Genomic DNA, 25,292 nt, shown 5'->3' with positions numbered 1-25,292 from the left:
CAAGTAGAGAGAGGACCCAGACTATCCTGCCAGGTGCCTGCTGTGGAAGAAGGCATTGCATAACAAAGGAAAGAGCCCCAATACTTACTTGATTAAAGTCAGGATCTTTTTCTCCATCTGGCTTAGCTTCTTCCTTGTCCTCTTCTGTCTCAGAACTACTTACATTCAACTCTGGAGCTGAGTCCTTCATCACCTGACAGCACCAGGAGAACAGAGAAATGTGAGTCAGGCCCTAGGAGAGGACATGGGCTGGGACCCTGTGAGATACAATGCATCAGGAACCATGACCGCCTCCTTTGCTCTTTTTAACTTTTTGTAGTCTAACCCCATAGCTTGTTTGTTATTTACTTTTATGGGGGAAGGAGGGAGGAGACCTGACTCTTGTAGCTCTCACTGGCCTGAAACTCACTATATAGACCAGGCTGGCTCTGAATTCATAAGGGATTTAGTTCCTGCCTCTGCTGGGAGTAAAGGAGTGTGTCACCATGCCCAGTTTAGCTCTATTTTATTTTTAATTCTGTGTCTATATGTGGGTGTATATGCACACATGAACTCAGGTGCCTCAGATGCCAAAAACATCTAATTCCGTAGGACTGGAGTTACAAGTTATAACTCCTTTGACACAGATATCGAGACAGGAAATGCTACTAAACTCAAATTAACCAACAATGGCTGAGGGTTTTACTCATTCTACTAAGTAAGTAGGCTAAAGGTTAACAAGAGAAAGTAAAATGGTCAAATCCTGGGGGAAGTGGAGATGGTTATATTATGTTCCTTTTCTTACCAAGTTTGGAAATAAAGGCCTTTATTTTAATCTGTGAAGTAGAATTCTTCATCTGAAATGCATAATTTGGAAAATAACTTTTTTTTAAGTTTTTTGAGACAGGGTTTCTCTGTGTAGCCTTGACTGTCCTGGACTCACTTTGCAGAGAAAGTAACATTCTAAAACAATGTATTTAGTAACTAGCATCAAACAATAAAAGCTGTCTTTAATTCTCCACTCTGAAATCTAACTGATAGAGGTTCAGAGAACAAGATTAACTCCCAAAGACAATACTAATAATAGAAAGGTCACTCTGGCAAGTCACAGTGGCACGTGACTATAATCCCAGCACTTGGGAGGCAGAGGCAGGTGTATCTCTGTGAATTCAAAGCCAGCCTGGTCTACATAATGAGTCCAGGACAGCCAAGACTACATAGAAAAACCAAACCAACCAAACTAAAAGAAAAAAGAAAGAAAGAAAGAAATAAAAAAAAGAAAAAACAGAAAGGTCACTCAGAATTCAGTTTCCTAGTTCACCCACCCTTCTGATCAAAGTTGAGGTCCAGCCTGGCTTTCCCATCCTGCTATGTTCCCACCAAGTCTAAACCCAATAAGCAGGGCAAAATTTTAAACCAGAAGTCAGGCAACACTAGAAATTCTCCTGCTCTTTTCCAATCGCCCAAGTTCAACTCTTACTGGTCAGATGTGATGGCCTACCTCTCCTATCCATGGCCACACACAAGCAGCATTGGTACCTTTTTGTTATCTACAACTTTGTGGACGTAGATGGTAGCTTGGGTGTACTCTCGCAGGTCCCTCTGCTGTTGGCACAGTAGACCTTCTCTACAATCTGGACAGAGATCTAGAAAACAGGAACAGAAGCAACTGAAGAACCACTGCAGGCCCTGCATTGCCTGCTACAGCGCGCTCAGTGTACCCTCTAACTGAATGCTCAGATGATGGCGGCTCATAGGACTGCCAGAAGGATTTGAACTGCTCCCTGATCTTTAACACTATGCAGAAACAAAGCAGTACTGACGGGCCCTTGTCTTCCCCCTCTAACAGTTAACTTTTAATGAAAGAAACCGAAAGCAGTATGAAAACTTACTAGGCTCAGAAATATACTGTGTTTCAGTAGGGTTTACGTCTCCCACTTCAATTCTTGTGATTTTAATTACTTTATCCACAACAAAGAGCTTTTGAATCATTTGCCATTCGCTGGGCCATATGAGAGCTATACTGTGCAAAAAAACAAAAAACAAACAACAACAAAAAAACATGCCTTAAGACACGTGGAGATCAAGAGCCAACATCCTACAACAAAATCAACACCAACAACAATTTAATGCAAAGGGAAAGAGAACGACTCATCAGATATGAAACCAAAGCAGCAGTGAAACTTTATGAACAAGTCTGATGTCAATCAATGCATAGCTCAGTAAAGTAAGCCAACAGGAGGACATGCAATCGATAAGGCCATTTATAGAGAACATATTAGCTATACCACACAACGTCGAAGTAGAAGATAGTCAACTGTATGTACATCTTAATTCTGCTTTGGATTTTAAGCCACGGCAACATGTGGCTGAGGTTGACCCAGAACTTGTGACTGTCCTGCCTACATTTCAATATGCATCTTTTAAAATGATGACTTTCTGTGACAGGTGACTCAAATTCTTAGACAGTAGTTACTGCAAGACACAGAGAGAAAGGAAAATGGAAATAAGAAAGAAGTAAAGTACTTTGAGGCCCTCAACAGTACTTCAGTTGACTGACTACTGGGAGCGCAGTCGTGCACCACCATGCCTGGATGACATGGTGCTGGGTATCAGCTAGCTCTCTAGTGACTCAGCTGCGTCCCCAGCTCTCAGACACACTGTTTCTAAGTGTCTAATGGTCACAATGGCAACACAGGAATGGAAGGACTGAGAAGTCTAGAAGGAAATAGGTCTATTTACACTGAGTTTCTTTAATCGACCTAAAAACATTAAAATGTAAGTAAACTATAGTCCATCTTCATCCCAAAGGATTTTTCAATTTCTTATATTTACTTATTATGTGCTGCAGTGGGCCAGCCTCCTCTTCTCTCTAAAGGTTGACAGCTGTAGAAAAAGACAACTATTAGGCGCGTGCAAAAGCAGCTGCAGTCTTTGCATTGCTGAAAGTGCCATGTTATGAGGAGACATTCTTGGTGGGGGATGGGACTGGGGGTTAGGGTATGGCTATCCTTGTAGACCAGGCTGGCCTCAAACTCACAGGGATCCACCTGCCTCTGCACCCTGAGTGCTGGGATTACAGGTGTGCGCCACTGAGCCTGACTGAGAAAATATTCTAAATTAATGCAGATTTCTCATTTTGTTTCTTGCCAATCACTTTATAGTTGTTATCAATTTTATACTATGGAAACGATGTTATACAAAAACCAAATTCAAGCAATTTTCTTTTTGTGAGTAAGCAGCAAAGACAACTCGCAATAAACACAGCATTTGCTCTAGGAACTGCTAAGAATGTGCAGTTCAATGGAAGTTCAAAAGGCTTTGTGAAGGAGATGAGAGCCCTGAAGAGGAAGAGTACAGTAGCTGGTCATCAGAGGTTGACAGTAAGTGACTCCCTAAGAGCTGCCACTGATGCTGACCCTCTTATGTGAGTAGTCAAAAGTTGCCAATGAACTTGCTTGGTATGGACTGTTATTCTGCTTGAAGCAAATTGGAAAGGTGGAAAGGCTGGGTAACTGGGTGCCTTGTGAGGTAAGTGTGTGTGAGAGATTTTGAACTATTGTCCTATTTATTTTATGCAACAAAGAATCTTTCTCAATCCAATTGTGATACCTAATGAAACATGGACTATATTTGTCAATTTGTAACAACCAGCTCAGTGGCTGGCCTGAGACACTCCAAAGCCAAGCCTGCAATAAAGAATCTGGCCATTGCTTTGCATCTGCTGCTGGTCTGATCCACCGCAGCCTTGAAGTGCCCACAGACCCCTTCCCCCTGAGAAACCCTCAGCGAATGGATGAGATGCCCGCAATCCTCCAACACTGGACTAGGGTCAGGCAAGGGCCCAGTTCTCTATAATAACGCCCAAGCACACAGCCAACACTACAGAAGCTGAGTGGACAGGGCTATGAAGCTTTACCTCATCCACCACCTTTGGCTGACTTTTTGCTAATCAACTACCACTCCTTAAGCACCTTGACTTTTATAGCAGAAAAAAGGCTTCCACTACCAGGAGATTGCAGAGAATGTTTAATCCTATAGCACAGAGCTTTAAACTACAGGAATAAACTTATTTCTCATTTGCAAAATGTTATTTGTAATGGTTCCTATTTTGATTAATGATGATATTTGAGCATAGTTATGATTTAAAATTCAGTCTGAAACTACAATTCCTTTTGCACAAACCTAATGTAACCAAGACAACACTGACTATGTGATTGGTACCTAGAGAATGGACACCAGCAAAAGAAAGTGGTTGACAGTGGGAGAAGAAACAGCTATTTCCCTGGGTGGCTGCTTATTTTGCCTGAAGAAGCAGCTAAACCAACTCTTCCCCCCTCCCTCTGTTTTTTTTCTCTGTGTAGCCTTGGCTGTCCTGGACTTGCTTTGTAGACCAGGCTGGCCTCGAACTCAGTGATCCGCCTGCCTCTGCCTCCCGAGTGCTGGGATTAAAGGCGTGTGCCACCACACCTGGCTAACCCACCTCTTTTTAAAGACAAGTGTCCACAGTCATTGAATGAAGAAAGAATGCAATGAGGTTGTTCAGCCATTCCTAATGGAGTTTCATGCTAGACAAGGAATCCCCTAATGATACTTGATTGCTGGGGACAGACACACGAAGAGAAGAAACTCACAGTTTTGAGTCTTCTTTGGTGAGGGAAGGAAATGTAAACATGAGTCCTCCGTGTGGACACAGAAGGGCAGCATTTCCGACTGATGACACAGGAGTAGACCTTGCAGGCTTTCTATTCAAACAAGACAAGATAAATAAATGCTCACTGCTGCATGAAGAGGTGTTCTTTTTTTTAAATCTATCTACCTACCTACCTATCTATTGTATTTATTCACTTACTTTGGTGTTTGTTTTTGAGACGGTATCACAATGTAATTTTGGCTAGCCTGGAAATCATAGATTTGCCTACCTGTCTCCAAGGTACTGGGATTTGTTTGCCACTAAACCTGAATAGATATGTTTACTTGTGTTTGTTTGCTTTTATATGTGTGTGGGGGTTTATTTATGCATGTTCATGTGTGTAGGCACACGTGTGTGAGACCTCCAGGTTGGTATCAGGAACCTTCATCATTTTCCCCTCTGGCCTCTCGCTTGATTGACCCCATAGCCCACCTATATAAGCCAGTCAACTAGTAAGCTGGTTTGGAGCACCAGGCTCTGCTTTCTGAGTAATGAGTACAGGTAGGCTCCATTAGCATAGGTTCTGAGTACTGAGTACAGGTGGGCCCATTAGCATGGGTTCTAAGTACTGAGTCCAGGTGGCCCCATTAGCATGGGTTCTGAGTACTGAGTACAGGTGGCCCCATTAGCATGGGTTCTGAGTACTGAGTACAGGTGGTCCCATTAGCATTGGTTCTGAGGACCCAGAAGCTCACACTGTCTATCTCCACAATCCACAACATTTTATTTATTTGGGTTTTTTATACAAGGTCTTACTGTGTGTGTGGCCCTGGCTGTGTAGACCAGACGGTCTTTTAACTCTCAGAGATCTGCTTGCTTCTGTTTCCTGAGAGCTGGGATTAAAAGCATGCACCACCACACCTGGCTGCACAACATTTTCTTTAAATAATTTTAAGCTAGAGATAAACATAAATAGATATTATTAATTAATTTATGTTTTGGGTTTAGTTGTATAAGTTAGTTAAAATAAGATCTTAAAAAGGAAAAAAAAATCTTCTGTGTATATAAGGAAAAGTAACTAGGAATGCACCATTAAGGGAATCCATGACTTAAAAAACAATAACAAAAAAACACACAGTCAACCCAGAGTAAGTAAAGAAATTTCTAATTCCTACCTAACAAATTTCCGCCATTCCTCTAAAAAGAAGTGTGACACAATATAGAGAGCGTCCGTATCCTGGAAACAAAAAGCACAAACAGAATGTGTCAGCTTCGTTTCCCCACTACCCCTCTTTAAATTTTCAAGGTTATTTTCTCTTTCAAGTTCAAGTTACTTTAGAACTCACGATGTAACCCAGGTTGTCCTCACACTCATAATCCTCTTGCAGCCTCCCACACCTGCTAGGGGTCACAGATGTGAGCCACCATACCACTGTGAACCAGGGTCGCAGATGTGAGCCACCATATCCACTGTGAACTGGGGTCACAGATGTGAGCCACCATATCCACTGTGAGCTGGGGTCATGGATGTGAGTCACCATATCCACTGTGAATTGGGGTCACAGATGTGAGCCACCATATCCACTGTGAACCGGGGTCACAGATGTGAGCCACCATATCCACTGTGAATTGGGGTCAGGGATGTGAGCCACCATATCCACTATGAACTGGGGTTGCAGATGTGAGTTACCTACTGTGAACCACACTATTTTCAACACAAACCCCTTGTTTCCCCCATTCAAGTTGTGCAATAAGATGGAAATGGTGAGCTGGTGTATCTCCCAACAAGGAAGCAAAGTGGATGAGAATGAGAATAGGTCCAGGCTGATCTGACAGAACTTTGGCTGAAGCCTCTCTGAGGCAATCACAGTACCTCTGGCCAATTACTGAGACATGGTCTGTTTTTGTCCTGGAACAAATTCGGAAGTGAGGTCTTCTGCTCGTTTGCAATCATTTTATGCAAGGCTTCATTTTCTTCACCTTCTCGTTCTAGTATCTGAAAAAGATTGAAGCAGTCAGCTGCCTCTCACTGATAACATGTGTGTTGCCCCCACACCTGTCCCCAAGGAGGGGCATGCCATTCCCACAAACATCAGGAGCTGTGCACCTTGCACTGAGAGCAGCACTCTTTGTAACTTGGGAACTCAGGAGCCTTTGGAAAGTACTGCTGCAGTTTTCTCCAAGCCTCTTGAGAAACAAGCCTTCTTTCGTTTTCAGATATGCTTAACCCTCCTAAATAAGAGAAAAAAAATTTACTTAAAAACAAGGATTAAAAAAGTCAACAGCTATTTCCTAAAAGTTTTTTTAAAAATATGTATTTAGGACTAGAGAGATAGCTCAGAGGTTAAGAGTACTGGCTGCTCTTCCAGAGGCCCTGAGTAAAAAATACGTATTTATTCATGTGTGTATGTGTGGCTGTATACATGCCAAGGTACCCGTGTGCAGGTCAGAGGACAACATGCATGCAGTGAGCTCTTTCCTTGCACCATGTGGACCCTGGGGAGCAATCTCAGAAGGGTGGGGTTCAACCACAAGCTCTTTTACCCAGAGCCACATCATTGGTCCCTAGTCCCTATCCTGACACTGAGTCTATAGGTGTTCTTTCTTTTCCAGTTGTTCAGGAACCTCTTTGGTTCATTTGTGGGTGCCAGCATGAGCACACACAGAGGTCGCCACACATGCTAAATGTTTAATTTCACTGTACTTTGGGGATCTGAGCCCAGGCAGGGGTTAAGAGCATTTTGTCTTCACCCACACGCAAAACTCCCAATTCCCCCAAAAGACTTTGCTTGACGCCGCCTAAAAGCATCTGGCAATAAAGCAGTATATTCAAGACTGTGTGGACCTCAGTCGGCTCTCTTTAAATCACCATTTAAGCAATAAAGCAATGCCATTCAACCTCCAAATTTGTTCCCTATTAGCAATTGGTTTTGGTTTTCTTCTTCTTTTTGTTTTTTGTTTTGTTTGTTTGCCTTATTTTTCAAGACCGGGTTTTTCTGTGTAGCCTGGGCTTTCCAAGACTAGCTTTGTAGACTGGGCTGGCCTCGAACTCACAAGGATCTGCCTGCCTCTGCCTCCAGAGTGCTGGGATTAAAGGCGTGTGCCATCACACTGAGCTTCTTTTTTTCTTTAAAAAAAAAACAAAACAAAACATGTTATTTTATGTGTGTGGATGCTTTGCCTGTCTGCCTATCTGTGTACCACATAGGTGCCTGCTGACCACAGAGGTCAGAAGGAGGCATGTGGTCCCTGGAAGAACAATCGTACACACTGAGCCACCTCTCCAGCTCGTCTTGGCTTTCTTGAAGCAGGATATATCCATGTAACTCAGGATGGCCCTGTAACCTCCTGTGTGGGAAAACAGGTGTGGGCCGCCACACCCAGCCTGAAATAAGACAAGAGAAGAATGCTGGTCAAGGCTGCTCTGTCATGTTTCCAATGTCAGGTGGACTATGGTCAGAACCACAGCAACCTCAGATTACTGTTAAACCATAGCTAGCTTGTCAGGGACATCCCTTGCCTGGTTTCTGGTTATGTTCAAATCTTCAGACAGTCCAAAGGAAACCCTGAGGGAACCAGGCTGACTGATGTAGGTTGTCTCTGTGCCCCCTGGACAGGTACCTGCAGATGTGTTAACAAGCAACACAGCCATCTTTCACACAGTGAAAAGGTGAATGAATATACCAGAGCCAGCACAGCACCTATGGAGCATCACTGTCTTTACTGTTGCGGGTTGGTCTGGTGCTATGTACTTTAATGCTAATTACCACCCCTACACCGAAGATCTGGGCCCTGCTCAGACAGAGCACATTCTCACATATGTGTGTCCTTGTTGTATAAACCTTGTTCCACCTAATTTAAAGTTGACTGGTTAATTTTTAAAATAATTTTTTATTTAGTTTTATTTTATATGCATTGGTATTCAGGTATCAGATGTCTTGGAAATGGAGTTACAAACAGTTGTGAGCTGCCATATGGGTGCTTGGAATTGAGCCCATGTCCTTTGGAAGAGCAGACAGTACTCTTAACCACTGAGCCATCTCTCCAGGCCCAGTTGATTGGTTAATTTAAAAAAATAAAAATAAAAAATGCTGAAGCTTAAGAGTTGGCAGAAGAGCTGGGCGTGGTGGCGCACACCTTTAATCCCAGCTCTCAGGAGGCAGAGACAGGCGGATTAATGTGAGTTTGAGACAGGACAGCCAAGGCTACACAGAGAAACCCTGTCTCAAAATCCCACCCCACCCCCACGAAGAAAATGTTGGCAGAAGAGAAGGGGGTGGAGTTTTGAGGTTAGGAGGCCAGAAGTCAAGGGACGAAGAGAAGAAAAACGCAAGAGAGGAGGAAATGGATGGATTCTAGAGAAGATAATAACTAAAGTACTTGGGTCCTTGGATGAGAGGAAGATAAGTTGATAGTGGATATGTTCATCTTGGTGCTTAATTTGAAGGACATAGTCTCAATGTGTGGTTATCTGGGGAAATTACTGGTTAATGAATAAATAAGGTTTTGCTAAATATAATGACTGAATATTAACTATTAATATTCACCAACACTTTGTCATAACCACTAAATTCTAATAGCACAAAATATCATCTTCTTGAGTTGATATTACTTATCAATTCTTCCAGTCCTTTGATAATCTTAAGGAAAGGCTAGCTTAAACCAGTGTAGTGGGGAATGAATGCTCTGGCAGCTGGAGCCTGAGGAGGTTGGAAACTCCAGCCAGCCTGCTGTACAAAGCAGGGCTGTCGGGAGGAAAAGTGCCGTCCACCCTCCTTTAGCTCAGTCTTCTCCCTTGTGCCCGCCTCAGAGCCTGAAGCACCCGCCCCTGTACCTGAGAGCGCCAGGAACAAGACGACCTCGGGAAAGGTTCAGAGAACAGTCAGACACAGGGACAAACAGAAAAACATCTTTTACGCGTAGAGAACAATGCGTAAGCAGAGATGGACTTCAGCCTGGCTGTTCTGGAGACTCAGGCAGAAGGACGGCACGTTCACATGCTGCGTGGAGTGGCAGCTCAATGACCACATCCCAAAAACAACTGTATCGGCTTCAATAAACTTATGACCAGAGAAATCAGGCCACAATGTGAACATTTACAGAGCTGATGAAATGGCTTGGATAATAAGGCATTTGCTATACTAGATTGACACCTAAATTCAATCTGGGACCCAGGTAAACACAGGAAAGAACCACATCCTCAGAGGTATTCTTTGATTTGTCGCATATGAATTGCCTCCTCCCGCCCCCCATTCCCCCACCACCAAAGCAGGTGCACCCATTACAATATTTGATGAAAAAAATTTAAATATAAAGGCAGGGTCCAGTTCCCAGCATCAACATGAGTGCTCAAAGTCATCTGCAACTCCAGTACCAGAGGATGCAAGCCATCTTGTGGCCTCCATGGCACCAGTATATACAGGGTACGTATGCATACATAGAGAAAAAACACATACAAGGCTCAACTCTGCTTCATAAACCAACTAGCCCTAAAATTCTGGCCTGAGTTGATGTCCTTACAAGTCTAGAACTCTACAGTTCTTCAGGGACAATGGGGAGGTATGCCTCTTGCTTTTGTCCCCTGAAACACTGACACCAGGAAGGTAGTCACTTACCAAAAATACAGGATGAAAGAGAACATCTCAAACAAAGCTCAAGTGCACAACAGTGACTAGTTACAAGTCAAATATACATGGAGTATTGGAAAAACAAAAATTCTGCCATAAAGGATAAGTCAATGGGATAGATCAATGGATAAGAACCTTTGCTGCTCTTGCAGAGGACCCAGGTTCAGTTCCCACCACCCGCAAGGCAGCTCACAACCATCTGTAACTAATTCCAGGGCATCCAATGTCCCCTTCTAGTCTCTGCAGGCACCGATGTCACATGTAGTGAGCAGACATACATGCAGGCAAAGCATTCATACACATTAAACAGACAAACAAAGCACACTACTTAATAAAAACTAAGAAGGGTAATTCTAACCAAACACTTCCAACAGAGCTGGGATCACTGCTAGCTCAGCAGCACACAGCACAACGTGTTGAGAGGCTCCTCTCCCACTGAGCTCAAGCTACACTCACTTTCAGTGGTCAAGCAACATCATTTTTTCTTCTTAATTTTTGAGACAGGGTCTCATTATGTAACCCTGACTGACCTGAAACTCTCTGTATGAAGACTACAAAGAATTGACATCTACAGAAAAAATGTAAAGCTTAAAAGGGGCTAGGAAAAAAGCTCAGTTGGTCATGTGTTTGCCTTATTAGCCTAAGGCCCTCAGCCTGATCCCCAGAGCCTATGGATCCCCAGAGCCTATGTCCAAAGAGACTGGGTGTGATGTCACACACCTGTAATCCCTGCACAGGGAGGCAGAGGCAGAAATCTGCTTGAGCTAGCTAGCCACATAGCCTAGCACACCACTAGACTCTTCCTTTCTAAAAAGAGAAAAGAACTCTATTTTTAAGACAGACTTATTTTGTGTGCATAGGTGTTTTGCCTGCATGTAGGTATGTGTACTACATGTGTGTTTAGTGGCCATGAAAGCCAGAAGAGATCACTGGGTCCTCTAAAAGGACTTAGAGATAGCTGTAAACAACCATGTGGATGGTTGGAACCAAACTTGGGTCTTTCTGCAAAAGCAAATGCTCTTAAACTGGACTGGAGAGATAGCTCAGAGGTTAAGAACACTGCCTGCTCTTCCAAAGGTCCTGAGTTCAATTCCCAGCAACCACATGGTGGCTCACAACCATCTATAATGAAATCTCATGCCCTCTTCTGGTGTGCAGGTGTACATGCATAATAATAAATAAATCTTAAAAACAAACAAACAAAAACCCTCTTACACTGCAGAGCCATCTCTCTAGCATCCAAGACTCTTCAAAAAGAAAAAGAAAGCTGCACTTCTTTAATCCCATGAGGCAGAGGCAGAGGCAGGTGGATTTCGGAGAGTTCAAGCAAGGCCAGCCTGGCCTGTAAAGTGAGTCTGGACAGCCGGGGGAACGGACGGGGGACAACGGACTATGGTTGTCCTCTGGTTCTCATTACATGTGGACCCGTTTATAGACACAAAATCACACATGTACTCACATATACACTGGATATATGCAACAGAAGAAGAATTACATTAAGTTGGGAAAAATCAAGAAGTAACCAGAGAGACAAGCAAGATGGCCCAGCAGAGGGGACACCTGTGGTGCAAGCCTGCCAACCTGACTTTGATCCGTGTGAATCCTGCAAAGGCTGAAGGAGAGAAACAACTCTACAAAACTGCCTTCTGAGTTCACACTTGCACAGAAGCATGTATAACATACTATAAGTAACCAGGAACTGGAGAAATAGCTTAAGAGCATAATGTTTGGGCTGGGGAGATGGCCCAGAGGTTAGGAGCACTGTCTGTTCTTCCAAAGGTCCTGAGTTCAGTTACCAGCAACTGCATGGTGGCTCACAACCATCTACAATGAGATCTGGTGACTTCTTTTGGCATACTGTATAAATAATAAATAAATAAATCTTAAAAACAAAAACATAATGTTCTTGCAGAGGACTGGAGTTTGATTTCCAGCATGCCTATCAGGCAGCTTAACCACCAGTAACTGCAGTTCCGGGGGCTCCAATGCCTCTAGCCTCGGCAGACACCTGCACTCATTCACACATACAAAGACGTATGTTAAAAATTAACTACCAGGGCTGGGCGGTGGTGGTGCACGCCTTTAATCTCAGCACTAGGGAGGCAGAGGCAGGTGGATCGCTGTGGGTTCGAGGCCAGCCTGGTCTACAAAGTGAGTCCAGGACAGCCAAGGATACACAGAGAAACCTTGTCTCAAACAAAACAAAACAAACAAAAACTAACTAACTTGATAAATAAAATGCAACCAGATATACTTTACTACAGAACTGCCTCCACAGATTGGTAATAGACAAAAGAGGTTACGATGGGATTTAAAATCTCAATCTATCCTGGTGTAGCACACTCATATCTCAGCACTAAGAAGCCCGAGACAGGGGATTAATTTCAGTTTGAATCTAGGCAGAAGTATTGAGTTTTCTCAAAAATATAGAATAAATAAAATAAAATATAAATAAATAATAAAAATCAAGAATCGAATTAAAAACCTATGGTACTGCCTTGGTTGGCTTAGAAATTGCTATGTAGACCAGGATGGTCTACATCTAACAAGAGATCACCTACCTCTGCTACCTGAGTGCTGGGATTAAAGAGGTGCTCCACCACACTCAGCAAAAGACAGCATCCCCACCCTGTGTAAGCCCATCTACCACACCCGAAATGCAGCTCTGTAAACCGTGATACAGATGCTCCAAGTTCAATATAAGCTTAGACTACAAAGAATGAACCTTTTTCATAAATAAATGAGCAGAAAACTACATACCATCATTAATCTAAGAAATGGTTAGTTCTTAGCCTCTGTCCTATAACATTGTCCCCTCTAACCACACAGAAAACCAAAGTCACAAGGTTGATATGGAGCAGAGACGAGCAGGTATGTTCCACACTGAACACAGGTGTGCGGAGCCCTCTTCCTGCATGCAGTCCCATAGCAGTGGAAACTGGTCTGCACTGTCCAAACAAGGAAAAAAGGAGCAGGGCAGCAGTCCCAAGTCCCTGCAAGTGTGCTTAATGTCCAGAGCATAAGCACTGCCAGTGAGTCAGGAACATCAATGCAAGAGGACTGAGGGACACTGCCCATAGTCACATGCTGACTTCTGAAAACTGACGGGATAAAGGCTACCTGACAAAAGGTGCATTTGGACCTGGGAGTGGCATTCTGAAAGCTAGTATAAGCTCTCAAATATCCGATAAATAATTCTCAGAAAGGTGCCTGACACATACCTGTATTCCCAGCATTTGGGAGGTACAAACAGAAGACTTCTGAGTTGATAACCAACCTGACAAACCTTTAGGGTGACAAGCTCAGGGAAAATGTAGGACAAACCATGAGGAGCTGGTGCCAAACTGACAACGGACTTAAGCTTCCAGCTTACCATGAGGACACAGGATGTCTTCATTAAAATTTAGTTCCTCCTCCTCTTCTTTTTTCTCTTCCTTTGATTCATCTATTCAAAAGAAACAGACAATTACAGCTCTGGCTGTTGTAGTTCAAAGTTCAAAGCAGCACAACTTTAGGGAAAGAAAACCTGAAGTAATTCTGAAAACCAGACCTTACAGCTGTGCAGAGAAGGGCTGCATTTCCTTTCCCTTAAGAGAAAGGGGAAAACTTCAGTGGCATCTGATGTTTTGAAGAGTTATACAATAAGCCTGCTGTGGGAGTGAGTGGCCTACACTGTAATCCCAGCACTGGGGACAACCAAGGCAGAAGAGCAAGAGTTTACGGCGTCTGTGAGACATTGTCTTTGATGATGATGATGATGATGATGATGATGATGGTGATGATGATGATGATGATAAAGTGGTGGCAGCATGGGGGAAGGCACTTGTGAGAGGAGACATACAGAGGCAAGTAGATCTGACTTAATTTACATATCCTATCGGCTGTAGTCAAGTGTCATCTAGGTGACACATCATTTTCATCACCCTGCTCTTACAAGGGTTGAACAGAAACCTTACATGGAATAGACATGTAATGTTTAGGAAGTCTGTGTTACAGTCAATACCGTCCCATTCTTGCTTGTCTGCACTGTCACTATATGTAGTTCTAGATGCTGGAAATAGATCAAAGGAAGAAATCTTGAACATTCGAGACTAGTTATTTAAGGACTCTGTAGATTAAGGAAGTCCTAACATGCTCAATCTACATAAACACATTTTGTTAAGTGTGGTGGCACACACCTATAACCCCAGTATGTGGGAGGTAGAGGCAGGAAGCCTGGGAGTTCAGTGTCAGCCTGGGCTATGTGGCTCCCCACCCTAAAATGGGGAAATGTTATGGGAATAGGAAGCCATGTTAAAGTACGAGAGCCACGCAAGCTGTAATACTTAGGCAGGCATGGCACACATTTGTAACTGAAGGAGCAGAGTGAGGCAGGCTAGCCTGTACCATATGAGTGAGACACCCTGCCTCAAAAAAGCCAGGACTGGGACTAACACATGAAGCTAGGTGTGGTGGGACAAATCTATAATCCCAGCACTAGGGAGGTAGGAGGTGGAAGACGGGAAAGATCAAAAGTTAAAGGTCATCCTCAGCTATATAGTTTTGAGAGCAGCAATGGCTACATAAGACTTTAATCTGTTGGTTTTTCTTTTTTAAATTTTTTATTTATTGTTTATACAATATTCTGCACTCATGTATGCCTGCATGCCACAAGAAGGCACTGGATCTAATTACAGATGGCTGTGAGCCACCATGTGGTTGCTGGGAACTGGGGACCTTTGGAAGAGCAGATAAGTGTTCTTAACCTCTGAGCCATCTCTCCAGCTCCCTCTTCCCCCACCTTTTAAGTGTAGAAATACATAATTTCAACAAAGCTTTAAAAAGTTGAATAAAAGGGGCTGGAGAGATGGCCCGGTGGTTAATAGCATTGGCTACTCTTCCAAAGGACCCAGGTTCAATTCCAACACCCACATGGCAGCTCATAGCTGTCTGTAACTCCTGTTCCAGGAGATCTGACACCCTCACACAAACATACATGAAACCAAAACATATAAGTATGTAAACGTCAATGTTTGAAAGAAAGTCAACAGAACTGTGGGTTAATACAGGGATGGTGCACTTGCCTAGCTCGTGTGAGGCCCTGGGTTCCAGGACCAGTACCATAAAATAACAAAATAAAGAAAAGAGGGGTTAAGGGAGGAAATCGGGTGAACATGACTGTTCACAAGTCACTACTACATGGTACTACTGAGCACTACTAACCTCACCATTAGTAATCTCCATTTGAGACCTACAGTCATTCTAAATGCCTTAATTTCCTTTGGTATCTGTTTATTGGAAGGCTTAATATAACATGATTTCCTGTCTGAAAGCAGGGCTCAGTAAAGAATGGGCAAGCGAGAAGCTGTCCAAATCCTGCCCTCCTCGAGGCAGGGTGCAGAGATCAGAGCTGGATGGCTGCTATCCTAAAGCGAGACTGTGGAGCTCACCAGCCTCAGAGCCTTTTGCAGCCAGCTGCCCTCCCTTGAGGCTGGAACAGAACTGACATGAACTTTGCACGTGACTAACAAGGTAGCACTTAAGCCCAGAGCTCACTGCCATAAAGGAGCCACCTCAGGGCTCTGCTGAGTCTGAGTGGAATTTCAAAAGCTTGAACTTTTTGCCCATAGCTGTTTCTGAGACCTTGAGATTTAATAAAAAAAATTTAAACATACATGGGCATAAATTTTTATTAAAGCGATTTTACTGAAAATGAAGACTGAAGGGTGATGGTCTAGTGTTTCCCACCTAGAACACAAGCAAGCTAAGCACAATGCAGCTGCTGCAGGCTTATACTAGGTACCCCAAATTGGTAAGGGCCTAGGGGGAAGGGGACCACAGTGCAGCTTTGCCACAGAGACCCTCTAACTCTCCAAGCAGACATGAATCTCCATGTTCCAGAAAAGACTAGGGACATAAATCTGAGGAGCAAAAGCAGGAGCAGTTAAAGTGGCAGGAGGGAATCTGTGGACAAAGACACCCCCACACACACCCCCACACCGCCACGGTTCTAGCTCTGGTCACCTTTGCTGAAGGGGCTCCCATTCATCTTCCCGTTGCTTTGCTCCGCCTCACCATCTTGCTCATCTAGTTGTTCAAGAGCCAGCTGGCGCCAGCTGCGCAAGGAAGATTTTCCCACCCAAAAGCCATCATTTCTGTGGAAAAGAGAGAATGCTAAATCCTAGTGGGTGATTGCCAGAGTTCCCTTCTTTTCTTCGGTCTCCCGAAGTCCACAACTAAAATAAATCACAAGCATTCAAATCAACTACTGTGCACACAACTGTTTTTATGCCAGTTCCGGGTGTGAGCCATTTCACCCTGGTGTGAGCCATTTCACGCCTCGCTACTGAACTGCAGGTGTCTATTGCTTTGTTTCCATTCTACATCTTGCCCTCTTTCTCATACATCAAATTAAAATCCAAGAAGGGTGTGGTGGCGCACGCCTTTAATCAAAGCACTCGGGAGGCAGAGGCAGGCGGATCGATGTGAATTCAAGGCCAGCTAGGGTGTACCTAGGCACAAAGACACTTGTGTGTGCACACCCTTATGGAGGTCACACACACATATACACTCACAGCACACCCAGCTAGGGTGTACCTAGGCACAAGACACTTGTGTATGCACACCCTTATCGAGGTCACACATACATATACACTCACAGCACACCCAGCTAGGGTGTCCCTAGGCACAAAGACACTTGTGTATGCACACCCTTATCGAGGTCACACATACATATACACTCACAGCACACCCAGCTAGGGTGTACCTAGGCAAAGACACTTGTGTATGCACACCCTTATCGAGGTCACACACACATATACACTTGAGCCACACAGGAGGTCTTGCAGAATGGCCCCAAAGGAAGACCAAGCTTAGATCTGGTTGAGTGACAGGTGCTCTGGAGTGGGGTTCGGCGTGCCTCTAACACTCTACGTTTTTCTTAAGGACATCCCACTGAGTTCCCCTTCTCAACATCACTTCATCCTTGCTGAAGGTGACACTGCCTTTCCAGGCCTGCTAAATGCTTTCTCCACACAAGCTTTCTGTACCTCTAAGCCTAAGTGGGACTCACCTAGTCAGGCCGAGACCTTTCTTCTTCCACGCTAACAAACAGAGTGAAGGCTGTACCTGCCTTGTCTTTTGTTTTGTTTTGTGGGCAACAGGCTTGATGTGATGCACAGAATACACTTCACATACACATAACCTACATTTTAAAATATTAAATTTAGCTTTAAAAAGGTGTGTATGTGATGTGTGTAACTAGGGGTGGAGTGGGGTACAGGGTAGATACATGTGGCCATGTGTGCTTGAAGGTACAGAGCTGAAGTCCGGGTCTTCCTCAGCAAGTGTCTCTTTAACTAGAGCTTAGCAGCTCCTGCTCCTCTCTGCCTCCTGGAATTACCATAACTTTGCATGTAGTATTAAGGATCTGAACTTATCTTCACGTCAGCAAGGCAAGCCCCTTATCCACAGGCTATCTATCTCCTCTGCCACAGAAAACACCTTTCTTTGGTTAAAAGAGCTCTGCAGTAAAGCACTTGCTGCCAAGCATGGCAGGCAGGCACCTGAGTCCAATCCCATGGTGGAAGCAGAGGAGCAACGTCTGAGAGCTGTCCTCTTTCATGTCTACACATGCTGCATGACAGATGTGTATACATCCACACACACAGACACACATAAATAAATGTTTAAAAAAGTATAAAGGACACTCACTCATGTAGCCCAGGCTGTCCCTGAGTCTTCTTTGCACCTTTCATTTCCTAACAGCTAACTCTTTTCTGTGATTGAGTAAGCAGCCGCCTGATTACTGCCTGGCAGCACTGGAAGCTCTCAGAAACAACGCACTGTGTAACATACCCCTTCATTGTTGCTTTCAGCAAATTGTTTACTGCTTTGTAATCTTCGTTCAATTGGCTCTTCAGACGCAATACACGACAGCGTTCTACAACACAGTCCTTACACAGGGCTTTCACTAGAGACAAGAAAGACACTGGAAATAAACATCATTTTCATACTGACTTCCTATAAGGAGAACGTTTTCAGTACAAACGACACAAGAATTTTTAATCTAGGCAGGCAGATGTCTGTGAGTTCAAGGCCAACCTGGTCTACAAAGTGAGTCCAGGACAGCCAAGGATACACAGAGAAACCCTGTCTCGAAAAACTATAGCATAAAGCAGAATGAACCACAAAGCTGAGACAAAGTTAATCAAACGAGTCTGACTGCAGCAGGGAGAGTAGGCCCCTCTGAGCTGTACGCATGTAATAATCTTTATGTGGACATGACACAAGAGCATAGATACTCTAGGAATCACAATGTAATTCATTTTTGTGTTTAAATTTCACTTATTATTACTGTGAGTATATAGTGCATATGCGAGTGCATGTGTCACAATGTGCATGTGCACACCTCGGGACCATATGGAGTCAGTTTTCTACCATCCTGGGGGTCCCAGGAATTGCTCAGGTCAACAGGCAAGTGCTTTCACTTTCTGAGCCATCTTACTGGTCCTGAAATGTGATTCTTTGAAAGAGCTTGCAGGAGCTGAAGAGATGGCTCAGTGGTTAAGGGCACATGTTCTTGAAAAAGACCCAGGTTCAATTCCCAACACCCCCTGGTGGCTCACATCCATAAATTGAGTTCCAGAGGACCTGATGCCTTCTTCTGACCTCCTTGGCACCAGGCACATACAAGGTACACAGACATATATGCAGCCAAAACACTCATAAACCTAAGATTAAAAAAAAAAAAAAAAAAGAGCCTCCCATTGTATGGTTTATTAATTCTGAATGATGAGTAATTTAGAATGCAAAATCCTGCATATACAGAAAGGCCTACAAGCATATTATTAATTGCTGAGCATAACCAAAAATAACGTTAACTTCGGGAAAGGGGAACTGGAGGTCATTCAATTCCCTTAGCCTCATTGGAGATCAGAAAGGGATCTGTGTTGCTAGTTACTCTTTAAAAAGAAAACTGCAGGGCATGTATGGCACACAGCCAGACACATTAAGCAAATAAACAGAAAACTTTAAATATAAATGAATAGGACACCTCTTGAGAAGAAAGAGGCAGAACCAGAGAGGCTGGCTCTCTGTGGTATATACAGCTCTGTATATTCAAGGGACGATTAAGCATGTTTATAAACTAAGAAAGAATCTCCCGAACCTACGGAAACAAGACCAGCATGAACCAAACAAAGTCAAGGCTTCTCAGAGTACTGTACAAGCTGGCAAGCTACTATAGACGACACTCCTTAAAGGGAACCTATTTTGTCTACACTCCATCAGTTGGGTGCCTAGCTTCACTTCTGCGATCCTTGGCAAGTCTACTCTATCAGTTCACTTCTAGTGATATCAAAAGATCAGAGTGAAACTCCAGGCATTACTCTTGAGCAAGGAGAGAAGACACCAGACCCACCAGTCAGTCTTGGACCACCTCCATATCGACTGTAGAAAATGTCAGCTGCATATTCAGATATTCTCTTCATTATTGATATTTTATCTGGATGAAGCTTGTCATGGGAACACAGGCAAGCGTGATTATCAATAGGTTTGGTGGGTGTTGATTCATCCAACCACTTTTGCAGCCATTCAAGAGAGACAAATTCATAGGGCTCTGAGAAAGAAAGAAATGGGGGAAAACTATGTATTTTTACAGTTTTTGGACTAAGTGATACAAGTCATATTCCTCAAAAGACAGTGCAAACTTTGTCCAAAGTCAGCAGGATCAGAAGAATGGCTGGGAAGTGTCTGATGTGTGACTATAACTTCCAGTTAGCTAGCACTCCTGTGAGCTCGATTTGTGCATGGAAACACGTGTGCACAGAGCCCTTTGGGATCGGCGGGTATTATTAGCCACATTCTACAAGAAGCACCCACAGAGATGTGCCTTGCTTGAGAGCAGAACAGAGCTTCCATGAGGACATCTGCGTGCTGGATGGAAAAATCACCATCACATTCTTTACTTTTCACAAGTATGTGATAGACATCTGAGAATTAAAATGAATAGCTAGGATCGAGCTCTGAGTTACAAATGAACCTTGTCAGCTACAACCACACTTCACAAGCTCGTTTCAACACTCAACTTTCCTGCATCCAAGATGAGAATGGTGTTGATTAAGAAAAAGTATTTATGATTCTCCCAAAATCTTTATGCTCTATTCATCTCATTGTTATCTATTTTAAGAAAATAACATATTTAAGCTAGGTTCTAGGATGCAGTACTCCAGAACAGAATTATTTATTTTGAAGTTCAAAAATCAAAAGTACTAGGCATTTCAAAATGAATTTTAATTTGGGGAAAGGGAGTCCCAAAGTTCCCCAAAAGGCAAAATTAAAAGAAAAGGGACAGCTTTGATTACTTACAAAGGTCTCCAGTGAGTCCCAGCATAAAACATAGGAGAAAACATACACAGGTTGAATTCATGTATTTGTACCGTGTGCTACTTCTGGCGAGATCTGAGGGGCAGACACTTAACGCAAAGTTCGCTTTGACCAGTTTCACACTCCCCAGAGTCACACATCCAGAAATCTAACGCCCACTCAATTTTAGTGTAAAACATTTCAATGTTTTGACAAAAACAAAATTTGGAAGTGTCAGGTCCATTTTTGTGCTGAAACTGGGCAGCAAAGGGCCTCCTCTGATCATTGGAGGTGACAACTGCCAGTTGAGACCGAAGTCTAATCCATGTCCTGCCTCAAGAAACTCAGCGTGAGCGAGTCACTCAAACTCTCTAGGCTTCAGATCTTTAATTTGCAAAATGAAGTTAATAATACCTGCCTTCTACCTACCTCACAGAGATGTTGCTGAGTGTAAAAGATAAGATATGTGAAGCATTTTGAGCTTTTTGGAAGAAAAGAGATATAGAAAAGTTAATTATACATCCAAACAATATATATATATATAAGAGGAGACCTTAAGACACAGAATGGTAAAATGGTCGTGGCATCCTACAAGGTATCAGCAAAATAAGGACTAGGGGTGTAGTTGAATGGTAGACTACTTGCCAAACACTGGTGAAGCCTGGGCCAAACCCCCAGCACAACCAGTAAATAAATGAAAAAGCAAAATTAGAACACACATGTGCCTTTCATGAGGCACACAGCTCAGAGGTAGAGTGACTGCTTTGAATGTGTGCTGTCCTTGTTCTGTCCCCAGTCCTAATCTCACCACGTACCCCACGTTAAAATGCTTCCTTTATTTTGTGCTGTTTATCAGGTTTAGGATGGTATCAAAAGACTGGGATGCAGGGGTGACCCGTATCTGAGACAAATAAGCCTCCAAGGAGCTTTCCCATACAAAGTCTGAGAGTAAAAGTTTTGAGTAATTTAAGTTTTTCAAGGTGGTGGTGGGTAGTAGGGGTCGGGACGGGGACCCATTAAAGGACTAATTCTCCAGGCGTTATGTTTTACGAGCCCTCAGGAGGAGCTGAACAGAGAGGACAACATCATATTAAGATGCTGGGAGTGTGGCTCTCATCTGTAATCCCAGTACTCAGGGGACTGAGGCTGGAAAAGCAGCAGACCAGCTTGAGCTAGGATGAGACCTTATCCCAAAAGACAAAAAGAACCTAACCCTCTGAGGAGGGGTCCTAGGAGGACTACAGCTACACAACGGGCACATGCTGGAACTGAAAGGTGGGTGGGTCAGGCAGACTGGCTAACCCTCTACTAGAAAACTCCCAAATGAAATTTGCTCTTTTACACCTTTGAAATGATTATAAATTAATCTAAGATCCAAAGAATTGGGGGGTGGGGACCCCTTCTGACTTTACAGTTAAGAACAGCAAGAAAAAGCAGAAGGTGTGCCCATAATTTTGATCTAACACACTACTTATCATTACACCAACAAGTTTCCAGCATTTGCTTTAGTGTGTCAGGGTCCTGGGAGAGGAGCCATTAGCGGTGGTAATAGGCCTTTCAGTGTCTAGGACTAGGAAAGAACTGTGTGACCTAGTCACAGTGGGAATGCTCCTATAATCCCAGCACAAAGGTGGTGAGGCAGGAGCATTGCCATGAATTTGAGGCCACCCTGAGCTACAGAGGAAGACCATTTTGAAAAAAGCCAATTATCATGAGTGAGTTTTAAATGACGTTTAAAAAAAAAAAACAAAAAAACCAAACACAACAACAGAAAAACAAACAAACAAAACCAGCAGTAGATTTTGAACACAACAAAGAGTCCAGAATAATAACAGCATGAACAATATAGCCGTTTATCTAGAATTCAAGCGATCTTTGACTATAAATAACAGCAGCCAGGCTTGGAGTTTCTGGTGAGACTTAGATTTTTGGGGCAAGCAGCTTTTCAAAATACTGTTCACAGGCTGACAGTTGCAAACGAGGCAATATAAAATAGTGGTCACTTTAGAACAACGAGTTTCCACTGGTGGGTCAAGGTCTAGAAGACATCAGGGCACCACTTGTTTTGAGAAGTGGTTTATAACCCAGTGTCTCTCCAGATCCAAGCACAGGTTCCTCCCCCGAGAGATTCACCCCTCACTGCCTCATGCCATTCTGCTTGGGGCAGAAGTCTTTTTTTTGGAGAACAGATTTCTAGGGCCAACTCCTTTGAACAGAGGCCCATGAAAAGAGTGACGTGACTCTTGAGTTTCCTATTAAGTGAAGGTGGGTGGCTCCTCTGGCCTTCACCACAGTTCTGTGTGAGCAGAAGCTGCTCCTGAGCTCTCCTACAGTCACCAGAGAACTCCCAGAGGCTTTTCATACAGACAGACTTTGTGGCTTACGTTACCTTTGATTTAAAACTACACCAGTAATGGGAATACATACAGAAAGGCAAACCAGCAGCATAATCATGCTTGGACACTTTTTTTTAAAAGTTCAGACACAATGTTCTCTCTCAGATGCAGAAATGAGGCTGGGGGATTTGTATTTGTGATGTGACAATTCACAGCCACAGAAGGCACAAGGTAAATTTGGATAAACAAGGACACATAAAAAGATAAGCAGGTTGTGTGGATAATTCTAAGCCAGCATGAGCTAGAAAGATTTCCAATTCTGGCTTAACATTTCATATTAAAAATTGTACACCTGTGTGTCAGCTGATACTCTTAGGGAGCAGGCGTTTCTAAAAAACAGAAGGTTATAGCAATCCAACCAGATCTGGCTTTAGAAGACAGAGGGAAAAAAATTGTGAACAAGGTTCTACTACATGGCCTTGGCTAGCCTGGAACTTGCTATGTAAGCCAGGCTGGCCTGTATCTGGCAGAATCCTCCAGCCTCTGCCACCGAGTGCTGAGATTAAAAGGATGCACCACTACACCTGACAATAAAAAGATCCTTTAAATTCTTTTTATTAATTATGTGTGTGCATGGCAGGGGTGGGGGGAAGCACACAAGCAAAGGTCAGAAACCAGCCTGCAGGAGGTCCTTCTCTCCTACCATGTGTGTGCTGGGAATCAAACTCAAGGTGGTTAGATTTGGCAGCAAGCACACGAGCTGCAGCACCAGCCCACAGAAAGTCATGACTGTAGAGTGCTGACCTAGGGTTTCATCAACAGTCTCCCACTTTGGAAAGAATGTGACATAAGAAGAAAAAACAAAAATGCTCATCTCTAGTTACTGCACAATGATTTTAGAATCTATAAGTGGGCCTCAAGGAGAAAATCTAGTTTTTCATATACATTTTTGCAACATTTAAAGACAAAAACACAAAACAAAGCCCCAGGCATTCAACGCAATACTGTTGTCCTGGAATATCTCACAGACCAGCTCCAGCAGGCAACCTTTGGTACAGCTCCTTCACCTCCTCGTGCTTCGCTTTGCCTTTGTCCACACTCTGCCTGCGCATCTCGGCCATTTCAACACACCACTCCTCAAACTTGGAATTATCCCGATCTACCAGCTCTTGAAGAAAGGCTATTAAAAAGAAAAACAGAGACCAACCTTAGCCTCTTTTCCAAAGACAAAGACTACACTGCTGTGTACATTATCATCCCACGGTGGGTGAATACAGTAATGGAAACCTATTGGAGTTCACCTTTTGCTAGACTTCCAGACTAAAGCCAGGATTAAAGAAGCCAGGTGGTCCCCACCCAGACTATACATAAGCATCAAACGGTTCTACACTACAGTGTGTGGGACCCACCAAGGGCACCAGTTTCTTTTGCTCTAGAAGTTAAACAAAATGAAACCAAACATCAATCTGGGTTATCCTTTAACATTATCAAAAATTGCTTCCGCCTTTCTTTGGAGTCGGGGTAATAGAACAGTCCCACGGCTCAGGCATTCTGAAAGCTCAGTAACTGCTTGCTAGGTTTGTGAGCAGCACTTGCTCTCATTAACATTTACCACAATGAACCTGTCACGGTGGGTGATATATATGGTGGTGGTCATTAATTAACCCGGGAGTACAGAATTCTAAGGCATTCCCAGAAGCAATCCAGGACAAGTGATTACCTGGGACTTGAACCATTGTGTGGTTCTTTTCCTGGGTTTGCAGTCTATAAACCAACATGTATGCATTTCGAGAGCAGTGAGTTCCTTTGCCACACTTGGGTTTACGGGTCTGAGATTTAGAAGGTTCTGCTGGGAAAAAGAAATAAAAGATAACTTAACTAGAAGGTCTATACTTCAGGGTTTAGTGGGCTAGGGGAAAACATAAAAAATGACTTATATGACTTGGTTAATAAAGAGCTCACTGCACAAACAAGACCCAGTTCTATCCCCAGAACCCACATTTAAAAAGCTGGGCATGGCCAGACATGGTGGTACATGACTTTAATGCCCAGCATTTGGGCATAAGGCAGGAGGATCTCTGTGAGTTTGAGGCTAGCCTGGTCTACAAAAAGAGTTCCAGGACAACCAGAACTGTTACACAAAGAAACTCTGTCTCAAAAAACCAAAAAGCTGGCCCTGGTGGCACATACTTGCTATCTCTATACTCAGGCAGTAGAGATGGGCAGATCCCTGGAGAGATCTGGCCCTGAATGACAAGCTCCAAGCTATTTGGAGACCCTGTCTCAGAAAAACAAAATGGTTAGTGCCCAGGGGACCTGAGATTGACCTCTAACTTCTGCACGCGGCCCTGGTCTCTAAGAGCTGGAGAACTG

General features: G+C 43.5%; 1 protein-coding gene across 4 annotated transcripts in view; it reads right to left on the bottom strand.

Moving 5' to 3' along the window:
• Positions 1 to 25,292, bottom strand: part of USP48 (ubiquitin specific peptidase 48) — an 80,144-nt gene that overhangs the window by 20,582 nt on the left and 34,270 nt on the right. The window contains exons 11-24 of one of the 4 annotated variants that reach the window (XM_084787909.1): positions 24,640 to 24,768; positions 23,950 to 24,099; positions 19,640 to 19,837; positions 18,076 to 18,190; positions 16,243 to 16,373; positions 13,613 to 13,684; positions 6,720 to 6,844; positions 6,486 to 6,608; positions 5,788 to 5,849; positions 4,614 to 4,724; positions 2,815 to 2,865; positions 1,872 to 2,002; positions 1,519 to 1,625; positions 89 to 193 (exon numbers count right to left, since the gene is read on the bottom strand). In XM_084787909.1, the coding sequence (XP_084644035.1) occupies positions 89 to 193; positions 1,519 to 1,625; positions 1,872 to 2,002; positions 2,815 to 2,865; positions 4,614 to 4,724; positions 5,788 to 5,849; positions 6,486 to 6,608; positions 6,720 to 6,844; positions 13,613 to 13,684; positions 16,243 to 16,373; positions 18,076 to 18,190; positions 19,640 to 19,837; positions 23,950 to 24,099; positions 24,640 to 24,768 (1,610 nt within the window). The remainder of the gene's footprint in view (positions 1 to 88; positions 194 to 1,518; positions 1,626 to 1,871; positions 2,003 to 2,814; positions 2,866 to 4,613; positions 4,725 to 5,787; positions 5,850 to 6,485; positions 6,609 to 6,719; positions 6,845 to 13,612; positions 13,685 to 16,242; positions 16,374 to 18,075; positions 18,191 to 19,639; positions 19,838 to 23,949; positions 24,100 to 24,639; positions 24,769 to 25,292) is intronic. The other 3 variants (XM_084787910.1, XM_084787911.1, XM_084787912.1) reach the window with 3 other exon arrangements.

This window comes from Acomys minous (assembly GCF_964271855.1).
Source record: "Acomys minous genome assembly, chromosome: 6".
In the NCBI taxonomy this organism is placed as follows: Eukaryota; Metazoa; Chordata; class Mammalia; order Rodentia; family Muridae; genus Acomys; species Acomys minous.
The sequence above is the reverse complement of the archived record's forward strand: the minus strand, read 5'-3'. Positions and strand labels throughout refer to the sequence as shown.